The 24956-nt window shown below is 32.4% G+C and overlaps 1 protein-coding gene across 1 annotated transcript in view; it reads left to right on the top strand.

The window, feature by feature from the left end:
- The first annotated feature begins 5557 nt into the window (after positions 1 to 5557).
- Positions 5558 to 24956, top strand: part of LOC117978173 (protein eyes shut homolog) — a 441914-nt gene continuing 422515 nt past the window's right edge. The window contains exon 1 of the mRNA XM_063605341.1: positions 5558 to 5653. Coding sequence (XP_063461411.1) covers positions 5644 to 5653 — 10 coding nt within the window. The 5' untranslated portion in view covers positions 5558 to 5643. The remainder of the gene's footprint in view (positions 5654 to 24956) is intronic.

Here is a 24956-nt window from a genome sequence, read left to right as displayed (position 1 = left end):
TTCACTTCCCCACAAAGTCATCCTGTTTTCTGAGTAGTTCTATATCATTTAATCTTCATTTATTCCACCTAACTTTCAAACATATAATTTCTTTTGCACTTTAAACAATTGGAAGTGGGGTATTTTAAACAATACTCTATACACATTGTTATTTTGTTTAGCTCACTACATTAAGCATACCATATTAAGAAAATATAATAATAGACATATTCACATGTTCCAGGTCCAGTCAGCAAACATCTACTCACTTCTCTTAGGAATCACGTTCAGAGTTGTAGAAAAGTCACAGAATAGCAAACCATAGTCCCTGCTTTAAATACCTTATCCCCTAATAGTGACACAATCCATAAATACAAATAATAATTCAAGACCAAATAAGGTAAAAGAACTACAGATAAGGTTCTATGCGATAACAAAGGGAAAACAAATTACTTTCTTTAGAGATTTCTTTTTCCAACTTTTATTTTGGATCCTGGGGGTACGTGTGTAGGTTTGTTACCTGGGTATATGGCATGATACTGAGGTTTGGGTACAAAAGATCTCATTACCCAGGTATTAAGCTTAGCACCCAATAATTAGTTTTTCAACCCTTGCCTCTCTCCCTCTGCCCTGCAACTAATAGTCTCCAATTTCTGTTGTTGCCCATGTGTACTTAAATTTTATATGGAGTAGGCTACTTATGTTTTAAAATCTTTCTGAACTTTTCTAGAGGGTAAAAATCAATGCAATCTGTATTACATTGTATACTAATGCAATAGAATATTGTTTATAAATAATATCAAAATAAATTATTTTAGATAAAATAAATAGAATAAGATATATCTACACAGATATATCTATGATAATGTAAGTAAAAATCATTCCAAATGTTTTTACTTTAGAATGCTAATGTGAGAATATTTTAATTTTTTATATTTAGTAATTATGAGCAAAATTACATCAATAAGTTCAGTAAATAGTCTTTCATTGTTATCAATATGATACCTTTAAACAGTGAAAGAGATTCATTATATGTGAGACAAGAGAAAAATAAACAACCAATAACCTAAAGGAAACCAGCAAAGCATACCTTTTTATTAAATCACTTTTATTTATTTTCTATTTTTCTTTTGATTTCACTAACAACAACTAAACAGTCTTCTCAAAATAAAATGGCCGAAAGTACCCAAATTTGCAATATAATTTTGATTATTTAAGGAGAGACAAAGAAGTACTTCTATTCTGAGGTGTACTTATTTTCTAAACTTTTGGTGTTTTAAGTGAATGTCTTACATGCATCAAAATTCTGGCTATTTTTAAAAATCCAGTCTCATTCTCTGCATGTTTAAAAGTAATGAAAACAATTTGCAATGAAATGTAGTTACAATTTTGAAAACAAAGAATAACTTGGATATTTTACAGAAGAAATGTTAATTAGCACTTATTAGTACACTTTTCCTACAAAGGAGAAATAAATATTTGAATGTTAGAATTTTTGGTAACACTTTCCTTTGTTCGCTGGTAAATAACTTTAAATTGGTTCAAAAAGTGCCTTGCTAGGTATAACAACTGGAAAGACATTTTATTGGTTATCAGAAATGCAGGTTGATTAATTTTTTTAAATAGAACATTCCAAATAATTTACTGCAGAGATATTATTTCAAAAGAAAGAAATAAAATTTAAATGTCTAATTTGCCTAACTCCTCTACTTTTTTCTCAGTACTGCCTTCCTCCACTATTAACCATCATGACTGGCTTTTTTCCTATTCTCTTGACTTCTTTTCTATGTTTTTTTCTACTTCCTTGTTTTTTATTGAGAGACAGGGTCTTACTGTGTTGCTCACGCTGGAGTTCAGTGACTATTTCCAGGTGCAATTATAGCACCTTAAAGTTTTGAACTCCTGGGCTCAAGTGACCGTCCTGCCTCTGCCTATCAAGTAGCTGACAAGCACAAGCTACCACAATTGTTTTTTATTTAATTTTAAATTACACACACACACACACACACACACACACACACAGCTTTGCCTTGTTTTTGCTTTTTAGGTTGAAGTTCTATGCCTTATTTGTAAATCAGCTACTTGCTACCCTTATAGAAAACATATTTTTATTGTTCCAATATTCATGAAAATAATAAATTACTTTTGATTCCTCAAACATTAATTATAATACAAATTCTTCAGCCTGTTTTAAAACTGACTTTTAATTTCTAGTTTTTATTAATTTTCTGGAATTTTGGAAGAGCCATTTCTTTATGTAAAGGGTAATAACACTTTATCATATTACTTTACTGAATTTTGGTGAGGATTTCAGGTATTTTACACTTATATGATCAACACTCTCCATATTTAACTTCTGATTTCTTACATTGTCTGTTTATTTTTGAGAAAGGGTCTTGCTCTGTCACCCTGGCTGGAGTACATTGGCATGATCATAGCTCACTGCAGCCTCAACCTCCTGGGCTCAAGTGACCATCCCACTTCAGCCTTCTGAGTAGCTGGGACTACAAGTGCACCCCACCATGACCAGCTAATTTTTGTGTTTTTTATAGAGGTGGGGTTTTGCCATGTTCCTCAGGCTGGTCTGGAACTCCTGGGTTCATGTGATTCACCTACCTCAGCCTCCCAAAGGGCTGGGATTATAGGCGTTTGTCACTGTAACCTGCTTCTTGCATTGTTTACAATTCGCTGTCATCCAAAACTAAGTTATCTCCTTTTTATATGTTTTGATTGTTTACATTAATAACCATTTCTACTTCATAACAGACCCGAGTTATACAATGGACTTGGAAAAATATAATATCAATGACGGATCCAATGGCTTTATGATTATAAGCAAGATGATCGATATGATGGACAGTTACTGAATAGAGTCCACCAATTATCCTCTTAATATGGGTGTCCCCTTAAAATCTTTTAAAGGTATTCTTGAAATATAGAGATACCTACATGAGCTTTAAATGAACCTAACTAGTGCATCTCAAACACACAATGTGTACGTTAAATAAATTGGGTGTCTGGTGTTTTGCCCATGGTTGAAAAACTAATACATAAATGTGTTATTGTTGTTCTTATTGTATCATATCATAATATATATCATTTCATATCATATTATATCATTAAAGAAATTATATCTTCCATCATATATATGATGAAGTACAGAAATTTAACCCTGAGACTTATGGGAATGCAAAAATCACTCTTGTAATTACCCAATGATAATTACATCTCATGCATTCTAGCTCTCGAGTAACAAAATGTCATTTTCTAAGTGAATGAGTTAACGTGTTTCTGGGCTGGGTAGGTCACTGAATGTTATTCTCAGTAGACGATTCATTATATTGAGTAATACATTTCTTATTCAATTATATATTAAGTCTTTTGTCTTCTAATCATCACATTTGATTAAGTATGTGCTTAGTCCTGTATGACATGTAATGTATTGAGAAAAATATTTATGATTAAATTGATTATGACCAATAGTACCAAGATTCTTTAGTAAGAAGTAACACAAATATCGCTGGCTAATTGAATCAAAGATATGTTACTGGAAAGATATAATGAGCTCTCAGAATTAACAGAAGGCTAGCTAGGAAAAAGCACCTGGGAGCTATTTAGAACTAAGTCAGGTGCAGAGATTTAGGGATGGGATACAGGATAAATCTCAACATGATCAGTGTACTTTTCTCTTTTGATCTCTGATAAGAATTACATTCTAAGGAGGGAAGATTTGATTGAATAGTTTGATCCACTGGCCTAAGAGGAAAGTGTCCATAAATATAATGTTAGTAGACCTTGTTCAATTGGAAAAGCAAATTCTTCAAATAATATCGTGGTGCTTTCAGAACAGCTATAGACTGTTTCATAGACAGAAAACAGTAAACATTTTTGTATGCTGGTAAAACAACTCTATTTAATGAGCAAATAAAGTTAACTATTGAAAGGATTAAAGAAAAAATACAATTAAAATTTTCCAAGTGGAAAAATTTTGACATACCACTTATGATTGAAGAAACAAAGCAGTATAGATTTAGAATAAGAAAACTTAGGTTCAAGCCATGACCTTAAAATTTTTAACAATTTGATCATAGACAAATGAGAATCTTCATATTTTTTATCTATACATAGCTGTTTTATCTGTTTTATATTATTAAGTGAATACCAAATAAATCAGTGTGTGAGAATAACACTTTGTTAATCATTATGCAAACCATAATTGAGTTTACTATTGCTTGGAACATGTCAGTCTTTTATTAAACACAAGCAACTTAAGAGTTTTCTTGATATTTGCTGCTTAACAACAGAGGAGTGGTAAACACATGCACACCAGACAGATATGGATTTTTCCTTATTTTCTGCTCACTTTGTATATATTTGGATGAGATGTAAAAATTATATCAGACATATATGTTTGTGTGTATATATATATTCATGTGAATGTAAATATATATGTATAAATATACATATTATATATGTCCTTTCAAAATACAGTTTAAAAAATAACCATTGATTAAACTTTTTTCTTGATTCCACACTGTGACAATCAGTATTGTGTGAGATAATCCAACAGAACCTGAGTGATATAGATAACATTATCTGCTCTTAAAATATTCGTAATGCATTCTGAAATGTTGTTATTCTCCACTCTTTAAAGATCAGTGAAGTGCAAAGTTCCCCCAAGTAAAGTCGCTCCAAACAATGATGATAGTACTTAGTAACTCTGAGACCTAGATTAAGTAAAAGCTTTTAGGTTTTAGACAAGAAAATAGTAAATAGAAGCGTAATATTTGGAAAATGGATTAATAGAGTCAAAGAACAAATAATTCATCTTGATAGAATAAAGGTAGTGATCTCTTTCTAATAAGTTCTTATAGGAAAATAATTCTGTACAAGCCATGTTTCAGTTTTCTCTTTTATTATTTTTGTCCTTGTGTTTTTTTGTGCTTTTTTACCCATTGTTCTTAAAAGTGTATTTAGAGCACATACGACATAAAAGGGCCATATTGGATATTGTGTGACATATAAGTAATCTTAAACGTGTATTTCAATCTTAAACGTGTATTTCACAGTTTATAAATTTATAATATATTGAATAGGCAAAATATGAAAATAATTGATGGGTTAAAAAATAAACACTACAAGAGGCAGTGATAATGTAATATAATTCAAACAAAGACAATTTTAATGAGAGAAGAAAAGCTTTATGGAAAAAGTGGCATTGTGGTGGGTACTTGAAACATTGATAAACCATAGAAACAATAAGATGTTTCTAGGAAATAATAATAAGAAAAAGATAGGTCAGAGAAATGAAACAACAGAAATAAAAGCCTTTGTGTGGTAAAGTAGAGCAGGCATCTGCAGGCAGGTCTTTGAAATTGAGTGATATGGTTAAGCTTTGTCTCCCCACACAAATCTCATCTTGAATTATAATTCTTATAATTCCCACATGTCGAGGGAGAGACCAGGTGGAGGTAATTGCATCATAAAGACAGTTTCCCCCATGCTGTTCTGATAGTGAGTGAGTTCTCACGAGATGTGATGGTTTTATAAGGGGCTCTTCCCCCTTCACTAGGCACGTCTCCCTTTGGCTGCCTTGAGAAGAAGCTTGCTTGCTTCCCCTTCGCCTTCCACCAAGATTTTAAGTTTCCTGAGGCCTCCTCAGCCATGCTGAACTGTGAGTCAATTAAACCTCTTTACTTTACAAATTACCCGGTCTCAGGCCGTTCTTTATAGCAGTATGAAAATGGACTAATATATTGCGTAAATTAAAGAGATTCTACTCTCCAACCACTTCACTTTACAGATGAGAAATTGAGAGAGATTGCATGAGCTGTCCAAAGACAGTTTCTACTCCAGGCAGAAGTGGAGTGTCACTATGTATCCTGGGTCTTAGTCATTTTTCATTATTCTGTACTTTTGGTTGAATTTTCAAGCACATGAAAATTAGGAGTACATTCCCACTAGTATCAGTTAGAAATTGAAAGATATGTCGAGTTAGGTCTTAAATTCCATGTGAAGATTTATCATTTTTACTGATCAGTCCTATGGAGCCAAAGAAGATTTTGAAAAACAAACAAACAAAACAAACCAATAATCTTGGCTTTGTGTATAATTTTCTAAACAGATAAATTTTTCATCTGAAATACAACATTTCATCTATTTAATGTTGTAATTCTTAAGTGGCAATTTTACTATCTAAATTTGCATTCAAGTATAAAAACACATCAACCATTTTTTTTTAATTTATTCAATGTCTCTCTCAGGATAGGATATGTTATACTGTGGTGCACAAAGACAAAATCTTAGAAGATTAACACCGAAGACATTTGGTTCTGGGTTACAGAAAATTTGCTGCAAAACTGCAGGAATCTCTGAGGCAGTTTTTTTCCCTACCTAATGACTCACTCTGTATTTCCAGCTGTTTCAGTTTATTGCAACTTCATTTGTTACCACCAGGAGGGAAGAAGAGGACATGGGTGGAGCAATGACTCTTTAATGCTTCTATCCTGAAATGACCAACACCAGTTCCTTTCACTTTTCATTGACCAAAGTCTCAACTTACTTCAATAGGTATATGTATAAAGGAAGAGACACAAGACCTCAGTAATGTCTACCATCTAGGATTTGTCATTTTAAATCTTTATGAAAATATTTAAATTTCTGTAATCATTCTTAATCATCTTGCATAGATTTGGAAATTATCAGATATTCAGAAGTAACAAAAGTTTGTTTATTTTTTCTTCTGTACTCCCCTCCAGCTTGCATTTCCACATGCAGGGTTTTCCTACTTGTATCAATTTTTCTTTTTCCCCAAAATTTAAAAAATATTTTTATGGGAGATTTCACAATTATGTCATTTCACAAATGCTTTACCAATTTTAGTTAATTTCAAATGGTCAAAAACCAGAAAATGTTACTTTAACTTTCAGCCTTAAACATATGGTAAATTTGTGTTTTGAGAAACTCTGAGTATACATTCCATTGTATCTCCTGCAGTGGCATACCTGTTTGGATTCATTTATATTCCACCGCAAAATTTCTCTGTAGGTACTAGAACCAGACAATCTTGCTCTCATAATGTCTGATAGGAGTTTTATTAGTTTTTAACCAATGCAAGAAAGACATTTTCCTAACCTTTGAAATTATTTGTTGGTTGGATTACATAGCTCTCCCCCTTCCCCACACCTTGTGACATATACTACATCAACTTTTAAAGGGAAACAGTTTTTCTCTTTTGAGATTAAACTACCATGCACGATAGAATATACAAATGTTAAATACGTCAATAATCAAAACTTCACAGGAATCCTGTATCCCACAATATACAATGCAGATTTTCTCAGAAGATTACCTATATCACAGGGAAATTGTGGAAATTTTGGATCAAATTACTTTGAATGGAAAGTGCTGCTTTCTCCTCTAATTCAACTCTTCTTCCCCTGCTTTGTCTATTGTCAGTGGATTTTTCCCCCCACTTTTAAATTCCAACAATTTTTTTTCTGTCACTAACTGGAAAATGATATCCATGTTAATATCTTCGCATTTTTAACTTAAAAGTTATTTAAAACTTTATTTAAATTTTTATGGGTATATATTAGATGTCTATATTTACAGGGTACACGTAATGTTTTGACATAGGTATACAATTTGCAATAGTCACAACAGAGTAAAGGGAGTATCTGTTGTCTAAAACATTTATCATTTCTTTGTGTTAGGTACATTCCAATTCCACTTTTTTAGTTTTTATAAAATGTACAATAATTTCTTGTTGACTACAGTCACCTGATCATGCTATCAATACTAGATCTTTTTCATTTTAACTATATTTTTGAACTCATTAACCATCCTTACTTTTCTCCTTCCCTGCAACCCTTTCCAGCCTCTAGTAACCATCATTCTACTCACTATCTCCATGAATTCAATTGTTTTCATTTTTACCTCATACAGTAAGTGAGAACATGTGAAGTTTGTCTTTCTGTTCCTGGCTTATTTCATTTAACATTATGACCTCTAGTTTCATTCATGTTGTTGCCAATGATAGGACCGCATTCTTTTTTATGACTGAATAGTACTTCAGTGTGTATATGTGCCACCTTTTCTCTATCCACTCATCTGTTGATGGACATGCAGGTTGCTTCCAAATCTTGGTTATTGTCATTAGTGCTGCAAGCAGCACGGGAATGCAGATATCACTCTGATATATTGATTTTTTTCCCTTTAATATTTATCCAGCAGCAAGATTGCTGGATCATATGGTAGATTTATTTTTACTTTCTTGAGGAACTTGCAGATTGTTATCCACAGTGGCTGTACTAATTCATATTCCTACTGAGAGTGCTTGTGGGTTACCTTTTCCTCACATCCTCATCAGCATTTGTTATTGCCTGTCTTTTGGATAAAAGCAATTTTAACTGAGGTGAGATAATATCTCGTTGTGGTTTTGATTTACATTTCTCTAATGATGTTGAACATTTTTTATACACCTGTTGGCCATTTATATGTCTTGTTTTTAGAAATGTCTGTTCAGATCATCTGCCTAATTTTTAATTTGATTATTTGATTTTTTTCCTGTTATTTGAGCTCCTTATATATTCTGGATATTAATTCCTTGTCAGATGGGTAGTTTGCAAATACTTTTTTCCATTCTGTGTATTGTTTCTTCACTTAGTTGATTGTTTCCTTTGCTGTACAGAAGCTTTTAGCTTGATATTATCCCACTTTTACACTTTGCTTTGGTTGCCTGGGCTTATGGGATAATACTCAAGAAATCTTTGCCCAGACAATGTCCTGGAGTGTTTCCCCAATGTTTTATTTTAGTAGCTTCATGACTTATATTAAGTTATTAATTCATTTTGATTTACTTTTTGATTATGGTGAGAGATGGGGGTCTAGTTTCATTCTTCTGAAAATGGATGTCCAATTTTCCTAGCACCACTTATTGAAGATACTGTTCTTTCCCCAGTGTATATTTTTGGCATCTTTGTTGAAAATGAGTTTACTATAGATGTATGGATTTATTTCTGTGTTCTCTATTCTATTCCATTGGTCTATGTTTTGTTTTTATGCTGGTACCATGCTATTTTGGTTACAATAGCTCTATAGCATAATTTGAGGTCAGGTAATGGGATGTCTCCAGTTTTGTTCTTTTTGCTCAGGATGGCTTTGGCTATTCTGGGTCTTTTGTGCTTCCATAAAATTTTAGGATTATTTTTTCTGTTTCTGTGAAAAATATCATTGGTATTTGTATAAGGATTTCATTGGCAGTTATTTTGCTTGAACTAATTCAAGTGATATGTTTGAACATTATGAGCATGGTTTATTTAAAAATGTGTAAATTCATGTTTACTTTTTCAAAAGTGAAAATGGAGCCATATTAATACTTTTATCAAAATGTTACTTTATGCTGTAAAAATGTGCTGTTTCCTTTTGTGTATCATTTTAAATTACCAGTGTCTTTGATTTCAGATGAAAATAAATATTAGAAGAAACATTATTCCGCAAGGCACCAAACATCCATTTATTAACAGCCCTACATAACTTTCCACTGTTTTTGAACAGTAATAAATTGGGAAGCTCCTTAGAATATGAAAATTCTATACTGAATTCCACATTTTACTATGGTCTTGTTTTAAAAGATGTGTAACCAAATTAATCTTTCCACAATAACTTTGGAATCTAACATTTGCAGTTCTGTGTCTATCAATTTTTTATTGTACTGAACTTTAGAAAGTTGTTTATCATTCAAAATGCAGTAATTTTTCTTTTCATAATTAACATTCTATTCCATTCAAGTACAATTACCTCTTCCACTCCATCCTGCGTAAATTGAATTTCCTACTTGTTCTTACACTTTAACTAGGATCTTCTTCACTTTATTCAAAACGAGATAGAGTTGGAATATTAGTGGTCTTAGTAGATGTGTTTAACCATACCTGTTTTATCCCCCAAAATATCTCATCATTAAATCAATACACAAGCCAGTTGTTTTCTATGTGTGCACTGGTCTGTATATACATCAGGGTGTGTGGGTGCGAGAAGGGATTAGTTATAAAAGAGCAATACTCAACTGCTCAGGTGATTTGAAAAAGTTCTAAGAGATAAAAGTAAATCTGTGTATCAAAATAAATGCCGTGTTATCTTGGCATATGTTTTAAAGACTTCTTTTAGCAAGCCTTCTTAGAAACTTTGAAGTTCTTAGGTGACTTTATAGATATGACTTTATAGATATAAAGCACTTTTAAGCTTCCTACCTTAAGATTTATTTTAAATCCTCTTAATCTTTTCAATGAGATTAAGCTTTACTAAGAATTGAGTCTGATACAGTAGCATTTATATTGTATGGGGGAAATGCCTGAAAAATCAGAAAAAGATAGGATATTAGAAGTTTGACTAAGTCACTACGTAATAAAAAGAAAAAAGTTTCAATTTACAATGTGTACTCGTATATCCATGTATACTGTTTTGAAGTAGCACTCTATTAACTTTAACTTTCTATTGCTTGTATTTTTATGAATCTAGCACAAATATAGCTATGGTCTACAGTGACTTCTATTTTGAAGACCTTTCTGAATCAATGCAAATTGCTTTTAGAGTAATTTCATTAAAATATTGCTTTTAGAATAGTTTCAATGATGGATGTCATTCACAATAATATGTATATGACTTATAAAATATCTCAATCTTATGTGTTACATCAGAACACTGCATTTACAAATAATTCAAATATATAAAAATTACAGTATGTTAATATTTTTCTGCTAGGTCATAAAACAGTTAAAGGAAAATCACCTTGGATAAGTAGAGTACGATGACCTCAGTGGGCGTTTAATTTTATTTTCACATATTTCAACTTAACAAAAGGGCAGAAGCTACAACACAACATTCTTTTAAAACAAACACTAGGATAATTCATCTGGAATTAATGAAGAAGAATAAGAAAATTATTTCAAAGCCTTTATGGCAGATTGGAATAGATTAGAGCCTAGATATATTATGTGGGAGTCCAACCGCAAGAGCTACAGTATAAATGTCTCAAGCTATATTGTCCTTTTTGTCTTTAGCTTTCAGCAGCTTCCTTCTGATGTGTCTGAAGGGTTTTGTTTTGAATGTATAGATTTCACTGTATTTATTGAATCTGTCGATTTATGTGTTTTAGCACAGTGGGGTCATATTCAGCCACAATTTCTTCAAGGTTTTTGTTTTGTTTGTTTCAGTACTGCATTCTTTCATCTCTTTTCTTGGTACACGGATGTCTCAAATGCTACAAATTTTATTGTCTAACAGGTCTGAGGCTCTATTCATTTTTTTCACCAATTCTTTTCTCTATTTAGATGGATAATCTTTATTGATCTGTTGTCAAGTTCACTGACTTTTCTTTTCTGTCATCTTCATTCTGAATTGAACCCACCCAATGAAAACTTTCACTTCAGTTATTTCAGTTTTCAATTGTAAAATTTTCATCCAATTCTTCTTTATATATTTTATCTATTTGCTGAGACTTTGTATTTTTCCATTGATTTCAATAGTGTTCTCAATTATTTACAAGGGCATTTAAAAATAGCTACTTTATAGTGTTTGTCAGATAAATTCGACATTTAAACATGGGCATCTATTGATTGGCTTTTCCCATATCAGTTGATATTTTTCTGGTTGTTCATATGTTGAATAATTTTAGACTATACCCTAGGCATTTTAAATAATAAATATGAGATGCTGGATCTTATTTAAATCCTATTGAGGATATATGCATTTTATTTTAGCAAGCAGTTGATTTGTTTAGTTTCAGGTCACAAATTCCAATGTCTTCCCTGAGCCTTGTCTCCAATGTCCATTCTGTTTTCAAACCTTTGTTCTGTTTGTATTTGTATTTATCCTAAGTGTTTGCCATCAATGGTCAATCTGTGATATGGTTGGTGGTCTATTACTATATTTCTTTGTCTTTGGTATGCTGAATAAAATCAGATCCACATCTGTGCAACACAGGGTGATTTAGGAGTTTATTAAAAATGTGATGGGGTCACTTTGCTTAGCTCCTCCCTCTGCCATCTCCCCTGTGCACTCCAGTTCCCTTTCCACTTAGACCTCTTGCCAGGAAGTTCGGGTTTAATACTCTGCTCTTCACTTCCATGACTGCACCCCCATCTGATGCAAGAAGCAAAAGAACAGGCAATATAAAACAAAAACAATAGGAGTCGCCCCTACCCCATGGAAAAATGACTGTAGCAAACAGAAAGGAAAGTTCCCCTCCCTCATAATTTTGACTACTATAAGCTTTTGTCACCATCAGCTATCACCACCAGCATGACGGAATTGCTTAAGGCTAGTACAAAGAAAAAGAGAGAAAAACAAAAACAACAAAAAAAGGGATGTGGCACAGGGAGGTTGGGATGGGGAAGGAATCTGGTATTCTCTTTAGGCATTGGGAGTCTCCTTTCCCACTCTTTGAGTCAGAACCAGAGTTCTCCCATCACTCTCTAACTCCATCTGTGGCCAGTTCTGAAGCATTGCGTTCAGACTATGGATATTTGAGGGGAAAAATGGTAAATTCACTGGCATTTGGGTCTTCTACCCATTTTACCTGCTACTGTTTGCTTGAGTCAGTCCTCATACAGCAGCTGCAGGCTTTCTATAGCTATATTCAGTGAGAAATAGTAGAGTGGAATGTCATTATTCCATCTTCCCTGGAATCAGAGTTGGTATATTGTTATCTTGACAACAGTGTCTCTATCTTGATTATATATTTCCCACAAATAATTAAATTTCATTTTTGTTGTTTTTTTTGTTTGGAAGTCCTAGGAACTTACAACATCTTCAAAAATATTGAAAATAATTTTTTCTCTATAATTAACATTTTTATAGTTTGTAATAAATTGCTCAAAAATATACCACTATTTTATAGTTTATTTTACATACATTGATCAAACATCAGTATTTTCTAGTGTAGTTTACTTTTGATAAATTTTGTAATTAATTTTATTTTATAAGATTGGTGCTATTTGTTCATGCATTCATTTTTAATTTTTTTGTTGGAAGATCAATTTTGTCTTTATTTATTAAATATTCCTAATTATTTCCACTTGACACTACCTATATCTGGATTCTCAATGCCATAAAAGTGCACATTTGTCTATTCATACAAAATTTTTGCCTGTTTAGATATGTGTTAAGGCCAGTGCTCTCCTGGTTTTTTTTCTGTTGTTATTTATATTTTTCTTATCTATTTTCTGGATATTTTTTTCATATCACTTAAAATCATATTAGCCAATCTCCTTTTAAAAAGAATAAACTCATTGGGATTATAATTTGAATTGCACTAAATTTTACATTAAGGTATGAGGACTAGCATTATTGTAGAATTAAGTCTTTCCACAGAGAAGCAAATTCTAACTTGCGGTAGATTAATTTTTTGGGGGGATGTTACTGTTTTGGTTCTTTAACTTGCAAAAGGATATATCTCTTGGACTTAAAATATCTATCTGTTATTTTGATTATATACATGGGTTTATATTCAAATTTGGTCATCTGTATTGTTGAAGTTTTTCATCATGAGAATATTTTTATAATGTCATTTTATCTCCTTGAGAATGTTTTTTGAGGCCAGGTTCTGAATATGGTTGGAAGTAAGTTGGGATAAAAATAGAACAGAGTTAATTTTTAGCTTTAATTTAGTGGTGACGTTGGAAGTCAACTTTATTAAGGTACTGTTAGATTTCTTCTGAGAATTTTTGGTGAACAAAATCTACTCTGCTCGCTAGTAACCCCAAGAAGATCCATAAAAGATCAGTGGTTTGTTTTACAGGAGCTGCCTCATAAATGCAGGAGAATACCAACTGATAGTGTCTCCTCCCCTCAGCTAATAAGGATAGCCACTTAATAGGTATAACCTAGACTTATTTTTTTTTTAGCCAAATGTACTTAAATAGAAAAATGTATAGACTATGAAAGAATATTTATTTAAACTTTGCTGGATTTTCCAGAACACTCTCCAGACTTCATCATGCATATAATAGAGCATAGTTTTAGTATGTTTGATTTGATGCTCTTAACCAAAAGCAACTATGGTATCATCATCCATTCAGTTGCACTGGACAAAATTTTAATCTAAGTATCATCTTCAATTTCAATATTTTCCACATATTCCACATACTATCTGCCAGCACATTTTTTGAGCCTTGCTTCTCTAATATCTCTGAAACTTGACATCTTCCATTACGTTTGTTAAATCCGGGCCCAATGCTTGAACATCTCTTACATGGATTTCTGCACAATCTTCTGGTATAGGGGGTCTCTTCACTAACAATACAAGTATTGAAACCACATATTGCCAGTGATGCTTCCAGTTATTAACCTTTTTTGCTGCAGTACCTTGTTTACCTTGCTTATTATTAATGAAGTAAGTGCTTTTAAGTTGTACATTATTTCTCCTGTGGGCAATCTTTTATAATTTATCTTCTCCACTGCATCTTTCATTCAGTGGTTTTCTCTATATTATGACAGAAGCAGAATATGTACTTTAAATTCAAAGAAAAAATTGTTTCACACAATAAATGTGTTTTAATGCCTGCTTTGTAAATTTCCAACAATTTTTATACATTATTTTTGTGTTCGCAGACAAGAGACTTCTAATTCTGTTTTTCTTTTCTTGATAGTGTTTAAACCACTTTTGCCATAGCAAGAACAAAAGGATATTTATGTAATTGTTTGTGGATTTAGGCCTTTTGCTATTTAAGTGAGAATTTTTCCAATAAAATTCTAACTCTTTAGGGTTGTTTGGTGACCTTGCATGAAATACTGGACTGGGAGTTGCATGACCTGAGATGTTTCTCAAAAATTTGGTTCTCTTCATTGTCAAGATGCTTAGTTTTGGAATGTCTTATTTATTTTCATGGCTTTATACAGCCATTCACATCTTAAAACACAGTGTGTAAGTTCTGATTTATCATTAATGAAACCAGATAAATATTAATATTTTAAATTGTTGTGATTTTGAGCTTTTGGGGGTTGGTGTTCATCATATTAGACTATTATTCTTCATAATATGGTTTAGATAGTTATACTCTGAGAAATATCAGTGATGCTATTTTCTTTTATACTTTTGTTCTTATTACTGTCATTTTATTCCACAGTTTGTTCATGTTGGTTTGAGTTTTGTTTTTTTTTTCACTTGTCGGTTTTATAGGACACATTTTACTAAACCCAGAAAATATTCTTAAATCAACTTAATTGGATATGCTCAACATCACAGTATACTGAAATTAACAGTCTGAGCTCCACAAAGGAGTCTGGCAGCCATTGGCAAACTTGCCTATTATAGGACCTCCTATTCTTCCTCAGGATAACTTGTACACAGCATACCATGAACACATACATATCAATCTGAATATTACACACTTTAATGAAAATGAGTCCATGTTTTCTTATGTTTAGATAAATATGCATATAAATGGAAGTTCTAATATTTTCTTCCTGTACATGCACAACAAATCTATTTTTTTTTCTGCCTTGAATATACGTCACCCTAATTTGTGGACTGATAGACAGCTAGGAGATATTATTTACAGTTAAATGTGATTTATAATTTTTTCATTTTTTTTATTCTAGATGATTTATTTCCTACAGAATTTGATTGCTATTTCAATTAACTCATTATTATTTTGCTACATAGGGTAACCAGAAACACAATCAAAGGCTCTAGGCAAACAAAACTTGCACACATTGCTGGTCACTAAGCTATCCCCATGTACTCTATCATTTCACTGTGGGGAAAATATGACATATGTCATTTCTTCTGCATTGAACTGTCTCTCAACAAGCTCACTTCCATGCACCCCCATCTCCTCTTCCTGGCAGGTCTGCCAGAATGTTTGATGACTTATTGTTACTATTACATTTATCCTGCATCATCAATAAGCAAGTCCTAGGAAGGGAATACAGATTAATTCACTAAATGATACATTGATACATTCTCGGTATTATTGCCTGTTACTCAAATGTTAATGCAATGGTTATGGCAATCTCAATGTAAAATAAAATATCTCTGACTTAATAATAGTAGGCCATTAAATCACATAAATGTCTGAGAGCTCTCTGGGGAGTGTTAAAATTGAGCAGCCAAAACCAGCTGAGGAGGAAAAAAAAACAACAACAATCTGAGTATCTTTTGCTTTTCTTTCTTTTAAATAATCTTTTTTATAGAGTAAATTGTAGGGGAAATTATAAGCAATCTAAAATCACAAATGTATGGTCTTTAATGTATTATACAGGTTTTATAAAGGCACATTTTTTTCCCAAAATAAGCAAAATAAAGAGAGTCACAAACTATTTAATTGTAAAGCCTAAAGATAACCTTGGTCAAATTTTATTCTGATACTATTTTAAATTATTTTCTTTCCAATATAGAACAATATTAGTGACTGAACACCCAGTTTTAAAGAAATAATTGTGTATAGGCTATGGACAAAAATAATTTGGAGTGATTCTAGCCAAAATGAGACAGGAAACACAAAGAAATGTAATGCATTCTAATCCTTCTATTTTCTTCTGTGGTTTACAAATTTGCCAAGGTGTCTGGTAATTAGGTTAGAGTGCATAGTGAGATCATTGAAAGAGAATATGTTTTCTCCCCTATTTACTTTATTCTCTCTTCAAATAATTATGAGTTCTTGTCATATACTAGGCAATGTTCTCTGTATTGGAGGTGTAACAGAAGATAAAACAATGCCTGTTAAGGTTTCACTCTGCTAGAGCAACAAATAGTAGGCAAAACAATGAATATTTATATATTAGGAATAAAAAGATGTTACTGACAAAATACAGCAGGGTAAAAGATTAGTTATAGGAATGGGTCCTATCTGATAGAAAGTTATCAGAGGAAACTTCTCAAATAAATTGACATTGAGAAGTGATCTGAAGGAAGTGAGATAATGAGAAAATTGATATCTGGAAGGAAAGACACATAAACAGTCCTTGAGTCAAGTGAGCATATGTTGTATTCATGAACCTGAAAGGGACTATATGGTTGGACCCGAGTGAGCAAGAGAGAGTGATAAGAAAGATGATTATCATGGACTGATACAGCTTATTCATTTGCCCCTGTCTCCAGTTTACTCAGGCCTTAGTTAAAACAATAATGAATCTGCTTTGAAATACATATTTTAAAACATAAAATCACCCTATGAACTATTTGTTTATTTTTTACTTTATCACCTTATATTGTTCTTCCATGAGACCTGGCATTGAGAGAACAATACCAGAAATAGAGATCTTTTTTATTCTCTTCATTTCTGAGTTTATTCTAGGCTTTTCATTTAGCCTTATGTTTGTTACTTTAGGAATGTACTTGAAAATATGCTTGTCACAAGGACACAGTGAATGAAAAAGCAAGAACTGAAATAATAGCTTTTAAAGATGGCCTGAAAATGGATTATCTGCTTAGCCATTCTTTGTTGTTTTAAAAGTTTTTGATTGAAGAACGTATGAAAGAGAGTGCGAGCGAGCACGCATATATGTGTGTGTGTATTTCCAATCTGAATACCAGAAGACTACAGTAAAACATACCGTGTTTCAGATGTATTTAGAAAAGGCAATATGAGCAAATGGGAGGATATATTAAAGGCAGGAAAAAGACAGGAAAAAAATATTACTATGGGGGGCTCTTTTCCCAGTGACCACCAAGCTTCTGTTAGGCACATTGAATCCCTGTGGATATACTTGTAATAATGGATAGAAAATGAAATTGAAATCTAAACCCAAATAAAGTTCTCTTAATTTGATTTTGTCCTCTGGCATACCATAAGACATGAATAATTAAATAATGTTACAAATTAACAGCCTTTCCTTGTGTTATTCAACAAACTTATTTGCATTCAGTCTTCTTGATGTGTGTGTACTTGTCCCTATACATTTTCATATTCACAATATAGGCTGAAAAGTCACCTATACTCTCTGTATGTCAGTTTCATCAACTGCAAACTGAGAATGATAGTAATTACAACATAAGGTGAGTATAGGAATCAGTGCAATAATCTATTCATAGTGCTTAGTACGCACACTGACACATAGTAAACACACCATGTGATAATTATTGCTATGACATAGTACCATTTAGGAACAACCAAAATAAGATTGAATGAGAAAAATCATTTTGTATATCTTTCACATTGCTATGTTGCATTTGATTGCCCTTCCTGTCTACTGTACTAGGGAGAAATAATAGGAATATAAGGAAAATAGAAAGACAACAAGGTTGGTGGGGCAGGTTCCAGTTATGTCAAGGGCAGTATTCCCCAAAGTATATTTTTCAGAAATTAAAAATAAACTAAATTATATTGTTAAATTCTATATTATTTAGCTCTTCAAGAGATCTTCCCCCCATGGCCAGAAAAAGAGGCCTCAGTGTCACTGAGATGATAACACAAAACGAGCACCAGAAACAACAAAAAAGTTGTTGTTTATCCAAGATTTTTCAAATAAAACAAGCTATAAATATCTAAACATCCTGCTAGTACCTCAATTTTCTTTTTTACTTTTTTTAAGGAGAAGGTGCAATTAGATTAAACTGAACACTAGTAAAAATGTAATTTAGAAGAAAAACAACAGATTTTGTTATCCTGAAAACCTAGTTCAGGGAAACGCACAAGAACTGAGAAAGAACATCAATATAAAGGCCTTGATATGAGAATAATAAGCTGAGGTGGCAGCCTTTTTTTAAAGTCAGAGCTATTGTATGATCTTTGTGTTATACAATTACATGTATGGGACTTACATGTAACTTAATAATTATGAATGAAATACAGTTTTAATTTGCCTGAATCCTGGATTGCAATTATCCATCTTAGTGCTATTTTTCAAAGCATAGATAAATAAAAACTGATTACATGTTTGGAAAAATAGATAATCTGTAGAGAAAATCAGTGTACTTGATGTATCCCTCCCATTGCATATTTCCTTCTCAAACTGAACAGAATCAGAGAATTCCATTTGCTAGTTACGTTTTCTTTATTTACATATTGGGTTGTGAGCATGCTCTGAGCTGCTGCAATAGGTTTAAGTCCACATTTTAGCAACACCATATGTAATGTGCTGGGATGATTCTAAATATCTGATAAACTTGTACTGAATTCTAGTGCTGTTCAAAATTACAGCAAAAGAATATTCTAATAGTTAAAACATTTAATAATATGAGCAGCAGTACAATTTTCACCATTTTATGTCCTATTTGTTTCAAATATTTAAATTAACTTTATGCTAAAATAGTGGAACTATAATAAGCCAAATCTTTCGAATTAGACATTAGTGTGTCTAAAGGTCATAAATATAGAAATAAAAATAAACACATTTTTGGATGGTATTTCAGTATAACTTTGGTGAAAGATAGATGCCATGGTAGAAATAAGTTCGGGCCAGGCGCGGTGGCTCACGCCTGTAATCCCAGCACTTTGGCAGGCCAAGGCGGGCGGATCAGCAGGTCAGGAGATAGAGACCATTCTAGCTAACACGGTGAAACCCCGTCTCTACTAAAAAAAAAAAAAAAAAAAAAAAACAACAACAACAACAAAAATTACCCGGGAGTGGTGGCGGGCGCCTGTAGTCCCAGCTACTCCGGAGGCTGAGGCAGGAGAATGGCGTGAACCCGGGAGGCAGAGCTTGCGGTCAGCATAGATCGCTCCACTGCACTCCAGCCTGGGCGACAGAGCGAGACTTGGTCTCAAATAATAAATAAATAAATAAATAGTTCGGATAATTAAGGTAGAAATTAGGGTATAAATATAATTATTTTAGAACAGCATGATTCTTTTGAATAGGAGAACATAGGAACAAATACATTATTTAGGGAGACATTTCTAGTAGGTTTTAAAGAATAACTTATGTGCTAATTTAATTTGTAGGTAAAGTGAATTTTAGTTACCCCTAGCCAATCTTCATGGTCAAATTGTATCAGCAATTAAACTTTATTAGGGAAAATAAGATAAAATAATTTGCGTGAAGCGACTAAAAGAAATATCGTACCAATGACCTCTTGTAATAAATACTATTCACAAAAAAGTTGTGTAATCTGTTCATGTGTCCTTAAAAAGACAAAAACAAGCCTAATTGGAAAATCTCCAAGCCGCTTAGGGAGAGGCCTCAGCCCTCTTATATTTCAACTCTAACCATTGCCATTTATCAGAGTGAGCGTTCAATAGGCCCAGCTCAGATGAAGGGATGGAGAGAAGAGGACTATGACAATGATAAAGGGTGAACTTATCTTTATTGGTTCAAAAATTATTTTATTTGGAATACAACTAGCAAAATGGAAAAAAATACAAACTTTAAAAACAAATTACTTTGAAACAGATTCTTAGTCACCTAGGCTAGAGTTCAGTGGCACAATCATAGCTCACAGCAGCCTCGAACTCTTGGACTCAAGTGATGCTCCTGCCTCAGCCTACAGAGTAGCTAGGATTACAGGCCCGTGCCACCATACATGGCTATTTTTTTTCTTATTTTTCTGTAGAAATGGGGGTCTCGCTATGTTGATTGGGCTAGAAAAGATTTCCAAAATGGTAAGAGTTGCTCAGCATGTCCTCTCACCAGAGGAACATAAATTTAACTGCTGAAAGTTATTTATAAAAAAAGAAAAAAATAAAGTCTTTGACATTGTCTTAAATGGCATACAACAAAGGGAGAAACACCTATTAGAACCTTATGGTAATCAGAGACAGAGTCTGTGGTATTTGAGTCTTGATTGTTCCCTTAATTCCTCCCTCATTCCCACCCAACAAAGCATCACAAAAGCTCAGAAGCTCCAAAGCAAAGAAGTTCCTTCACCCCCCAACTCCTATTCTAGGACTACAGTTTCATTCTGAGAGGGGCAGGCCACCAGTAACTCTGATCTCTGCTGCTGTGATAGTTGACAGTATAGTGTAGCCATATCTTGTATATGTACTAGAAAACCAAAATCTTAATGGCTAACTTTATTGTGACATTTGTTTTATTGTGATGATCTGAAATAGAACCCACAATATCTTTGAGGTATACCTGTAAAATCAAAAGTACAAATGATAAGATAAACACACACAAAAAAAGTGAATGAATAAATGAATGCACATCAAAATATGCCTGACAAAATTAAGTTTATTTTTTGTTGCAAATCATATTGTTATATACAATGTAAGAAAACACTTGTTAATCATGTATCTGGTAAGGTACTTTTAGCCAGAACTTATAAAAAACACTTACAATTCAATAACAATACAGAAATAAACACATTAAAATATGAGCAAAGCATTTAAGTAGTTACCTCTTCAAAGAAGACAGCAGTGGCCTGTAAGCACACAAAAATATACTTGACATCATTAGTCATTTAAAAAAATACAAGTCTAAACTTGAAAACGCTACCACTTTACAACCACTAGATCAAATATAATAAAAATATAGACAATAATTTTCCATTAAGATGTAGAGAAATGGGAACCCTAATATGTTGCTAGTGAAAATGTAAAATCATCCAGCAATTTGGAAACTATTTTGGCAAGTCCTCAAAATGTTAAATATAAATTTATCATATGACCCATCAATTCCAATTCTTACATGTTCTGAAGAAAATTGAAAATATGTATCTACAGAAAAGTTGTCCAAAAATGTTACAGTAGCATTAATAAAAATTTAAAAATGGAAATAATCCAAATGTCTATCAACTGAGGAATGGATAAATGAAATATGTTACATCTGTACAATGAAAGATTAGATGGCGATACAAAGGAATGACATACTGACGCATGCCACTAAATGGACTAACCTTAAAAAATTATGCTAAAAACAAGACAGTCACAAAGACAACATATTGGTCATTACCATTTATAAGAAATATACAGAAAAGGCAAATGCATAGACACAAAATACATTATTGATCACCTAGAGCAGATGGGGAGATGGGAACTGAATGCTAATAGATTCTTTTCCTGGTTAAAAAAAAAATTCTAAAATTAGATTTGTGATGATGGTTGCACAAATTTCTAAATATACTAAAATCACTGAATTGCATACTTTAAATGGTAAAGTGTATAGTTCGTGAATTATATCTCAATATAGCTGTTTAAAAAATACATAGAAATTTTACACATAAAGCTATTTTTTAATAGTGTAATGGAGTCATTATACAGGTAATCAAATTAAATGTTCATTTAAAAACTTATCTGTTGGAATTTTGCTGGAATTTGCACAATATTTTCTCTAATTCACTATTTTTAATATTCTCATTTTTTAATTGACAAATATAAATTGTATATATTTGTCATATATAATACCTTGTTCTGAAATACACACACGCATGCACACATTAGGAATAGCTAAATTGACTCGTTAATAAGTGTTAGGGAAGCAGAAGGAGTCAATATTCTGCCTAAGACAATCCCTAAAGTACAAGCTAACACCTGATTTACTCTTTCTCTGTCCAAGCAAGGTTAGATAATCACATATAGAACTTTAAGAAATACCCTCCAACTTGTAGAAAAAATCAAGTGTGAAACCATAAATATGGTACATAGGAAGGGGAGAGTTATTTTCCGGACTCCTTTAACTGATAAGCAAAGATACAATATATCATGGATGGAGACTCCTGACATACCAGTTCTATCAAAGCAGAAATTGCAGATATAAATTATTATAAATAATTACAAAATGAAATTTTTGTAAAAATTAGACCAGAGGGAAAATAAAATTAGGTGGGTCTTGATTTTAAAAAAGTGGGTGTTGGAGTGGATTATGAGTTTTGATTATGCATCCAGCTCTGAAATGTTTATAAACTTGTTTGCTACTGACTCTTTAGTGCAGAATAGAAACAGAATAAAAGCCTATACTTAACACAGGGGCACAATGGAAAATGTTGCTATGCGTGTAACTGTAACTCAATCATTATATGTAACAGACAAGAAAAGAGAAAACTAGCAAAGAGGATTTTCATAAATAAAATGGTCACTTAAATTCAAGTAAGTTTTATGAGTATATCTATTTCATGATTTTACTTTTAACATATTATTTTAACAATGTGAAAGGAAGAAGACTGAATCAGTGAAAAATAGCTGTATATAAGATCTTCCATTTTTATGTAAGTCTAATTTCAAAATATTTAACAAAACCAGTCATTTTCTACCATGTAAAGTGAAATTAGTAAGTATTTGTATTTAAAATGAAATAATTAGAAAAATATTTATTCATTTATTTATGTTAAAATGTTTTAGGAAAACACTGTCAGGAATTTCAAGTAGATATTTCAGAGGAAAAATCTGTTATAAAATTGTGTTGCAAAGAAAGGGGAATGCTTATACACTGCTGATGGGAATGTAACTTTATTCAGCCACTATGGAAAGCAGTTCAGAGATTTCTCAAAGAACTTCGAACAGAAATACCATTCAAACCACCAAACCCATTACTGGATATATATCCAAAGGAAAATAAATTGTTCTACTAAAAAGACACATGCAATTGTATGTTCATTGCAGCACTATTCACAACAACAAATACATAGAATCAACCTAGATACCCATTAATGGTAGACTGGATAAAAAAATGTGGTGATATATACCACAGAATACTATGCAGCCATAAAAAAGAACAAAATCACATCCTTTGCAGTGACATGGATGTAGCTGGAGGCCACTGTCTTAAGGTAATTAACAGCAAAACACAAAATCAAATGCCACATGTTCTCACTTATACATGGAAGCTAAACATTGAGTACACATGGACATAAAGATGGGAACAATAGAGACAGGGAGCTACTAGAGAGGGTTGGGAGGGAAGGAGGTGGGCAAGTGCTGAAAAAACTACCATTAGGTACGATGTTCAGTACCTGGGTGACAGGATCATTCATACCTGAAATGTCACCATCAAGCAATATGCCCATGTAACAAACCTGCAAGTGTACCCCCTGAACCTAAAATAAAACTTGAAATTTAAAAAAATCGGCCGGGCATGGTGGCTCATGTTTGTAATCCCAGCACTTTGGGAGGCCAAGACGGGTGGATCACAAGGTCAGGAGATCAAGACCATCCTGACTAACATGGTGAAACCCCGTCTCTACTAAAAATACAAAAAATTAGCTGGGTGTGGTGGTGGGCGCCTGTAGTCCCAGCTACTTGGGAGGCTGAGGCAGGAGAATGGTGTGAACCCAGGAGGCAGAGGTTGCAGTGAGCCGAGATGGCACCACTGTACTCCAGCCTGGGCAACAGAGTGAGACTCTGTCTCAAAAAAAAAAAAAAAAATCAAAATATATATGCTACAAATACATGGATTTTTAAAATCAGATATGTTTTCTGTACAGGTGTTTAATGTTAGTTTCTTAACATATTTTTTTTCTGCTTATAGTACAAAGTAAAACATTCATCAGGGTAGTAATTTGAGGTTTAAAAAGTTACCCATTAGAATTACATGTATGGTATTAGTATTTTGTATTATACAACTGAGGTAAACATAGCCATGCATTTAATATTATTTGTCCTTTCACAAATAAATATGTATATCTTAATTTCAAAAACCATTTTCTTTAATATCAACTCTTGTTGCACCCAGCTTCTAAACCCACAAAATTCTGAAGATTTTCAAATTTGTTCATTTAATGAGGTTCTGTTACATTTCTGCTTATATCTGCTTGTTTATCTGGAGTCATCTTAATAGTAGGTGAAAAAAATATTAAAGGCAAAAATTTTAAAAGAATTTTTAAAATCCTAGAGTGGACATTAGCCAATTGAATAGAATAAATATATGAAAATTTACATTATGTATTTAGCAAAGTTTATACTTTCAGATAATTTTTATATATTAAACTAGCCTTTAGTTAACAAAAATATCCAGATTATAATTTGTACCAAGATATTTTTGTAAACCTTATTGGTCACATGTGAAGGGTGATTCTTGTCTATAATTTATTGATTCATTTATGTCAAAATAATATATAGAAATGCTTTATTAATTTTAAAATTGTGGTAATTGTTATTTTT

The sequence above is a fragment of the Pan paniscus genome, chromosome 5, assembly GCF_029289425.2.
Source record: "Pan paniscus chromosome 5, NHGRI_mPanPan1-v2.0_pri, whole genome shotgun sequence".
In the NCBI taxonomy this organism is placed as follows: Eukaryota; Metazoa; Chordata; class Mammalia; order Primates; family Hominidae; genus Pan; species Pan paniscus.
This window is presented reverse-complemented; position numbering and strand designations above follow the sequence as displayed.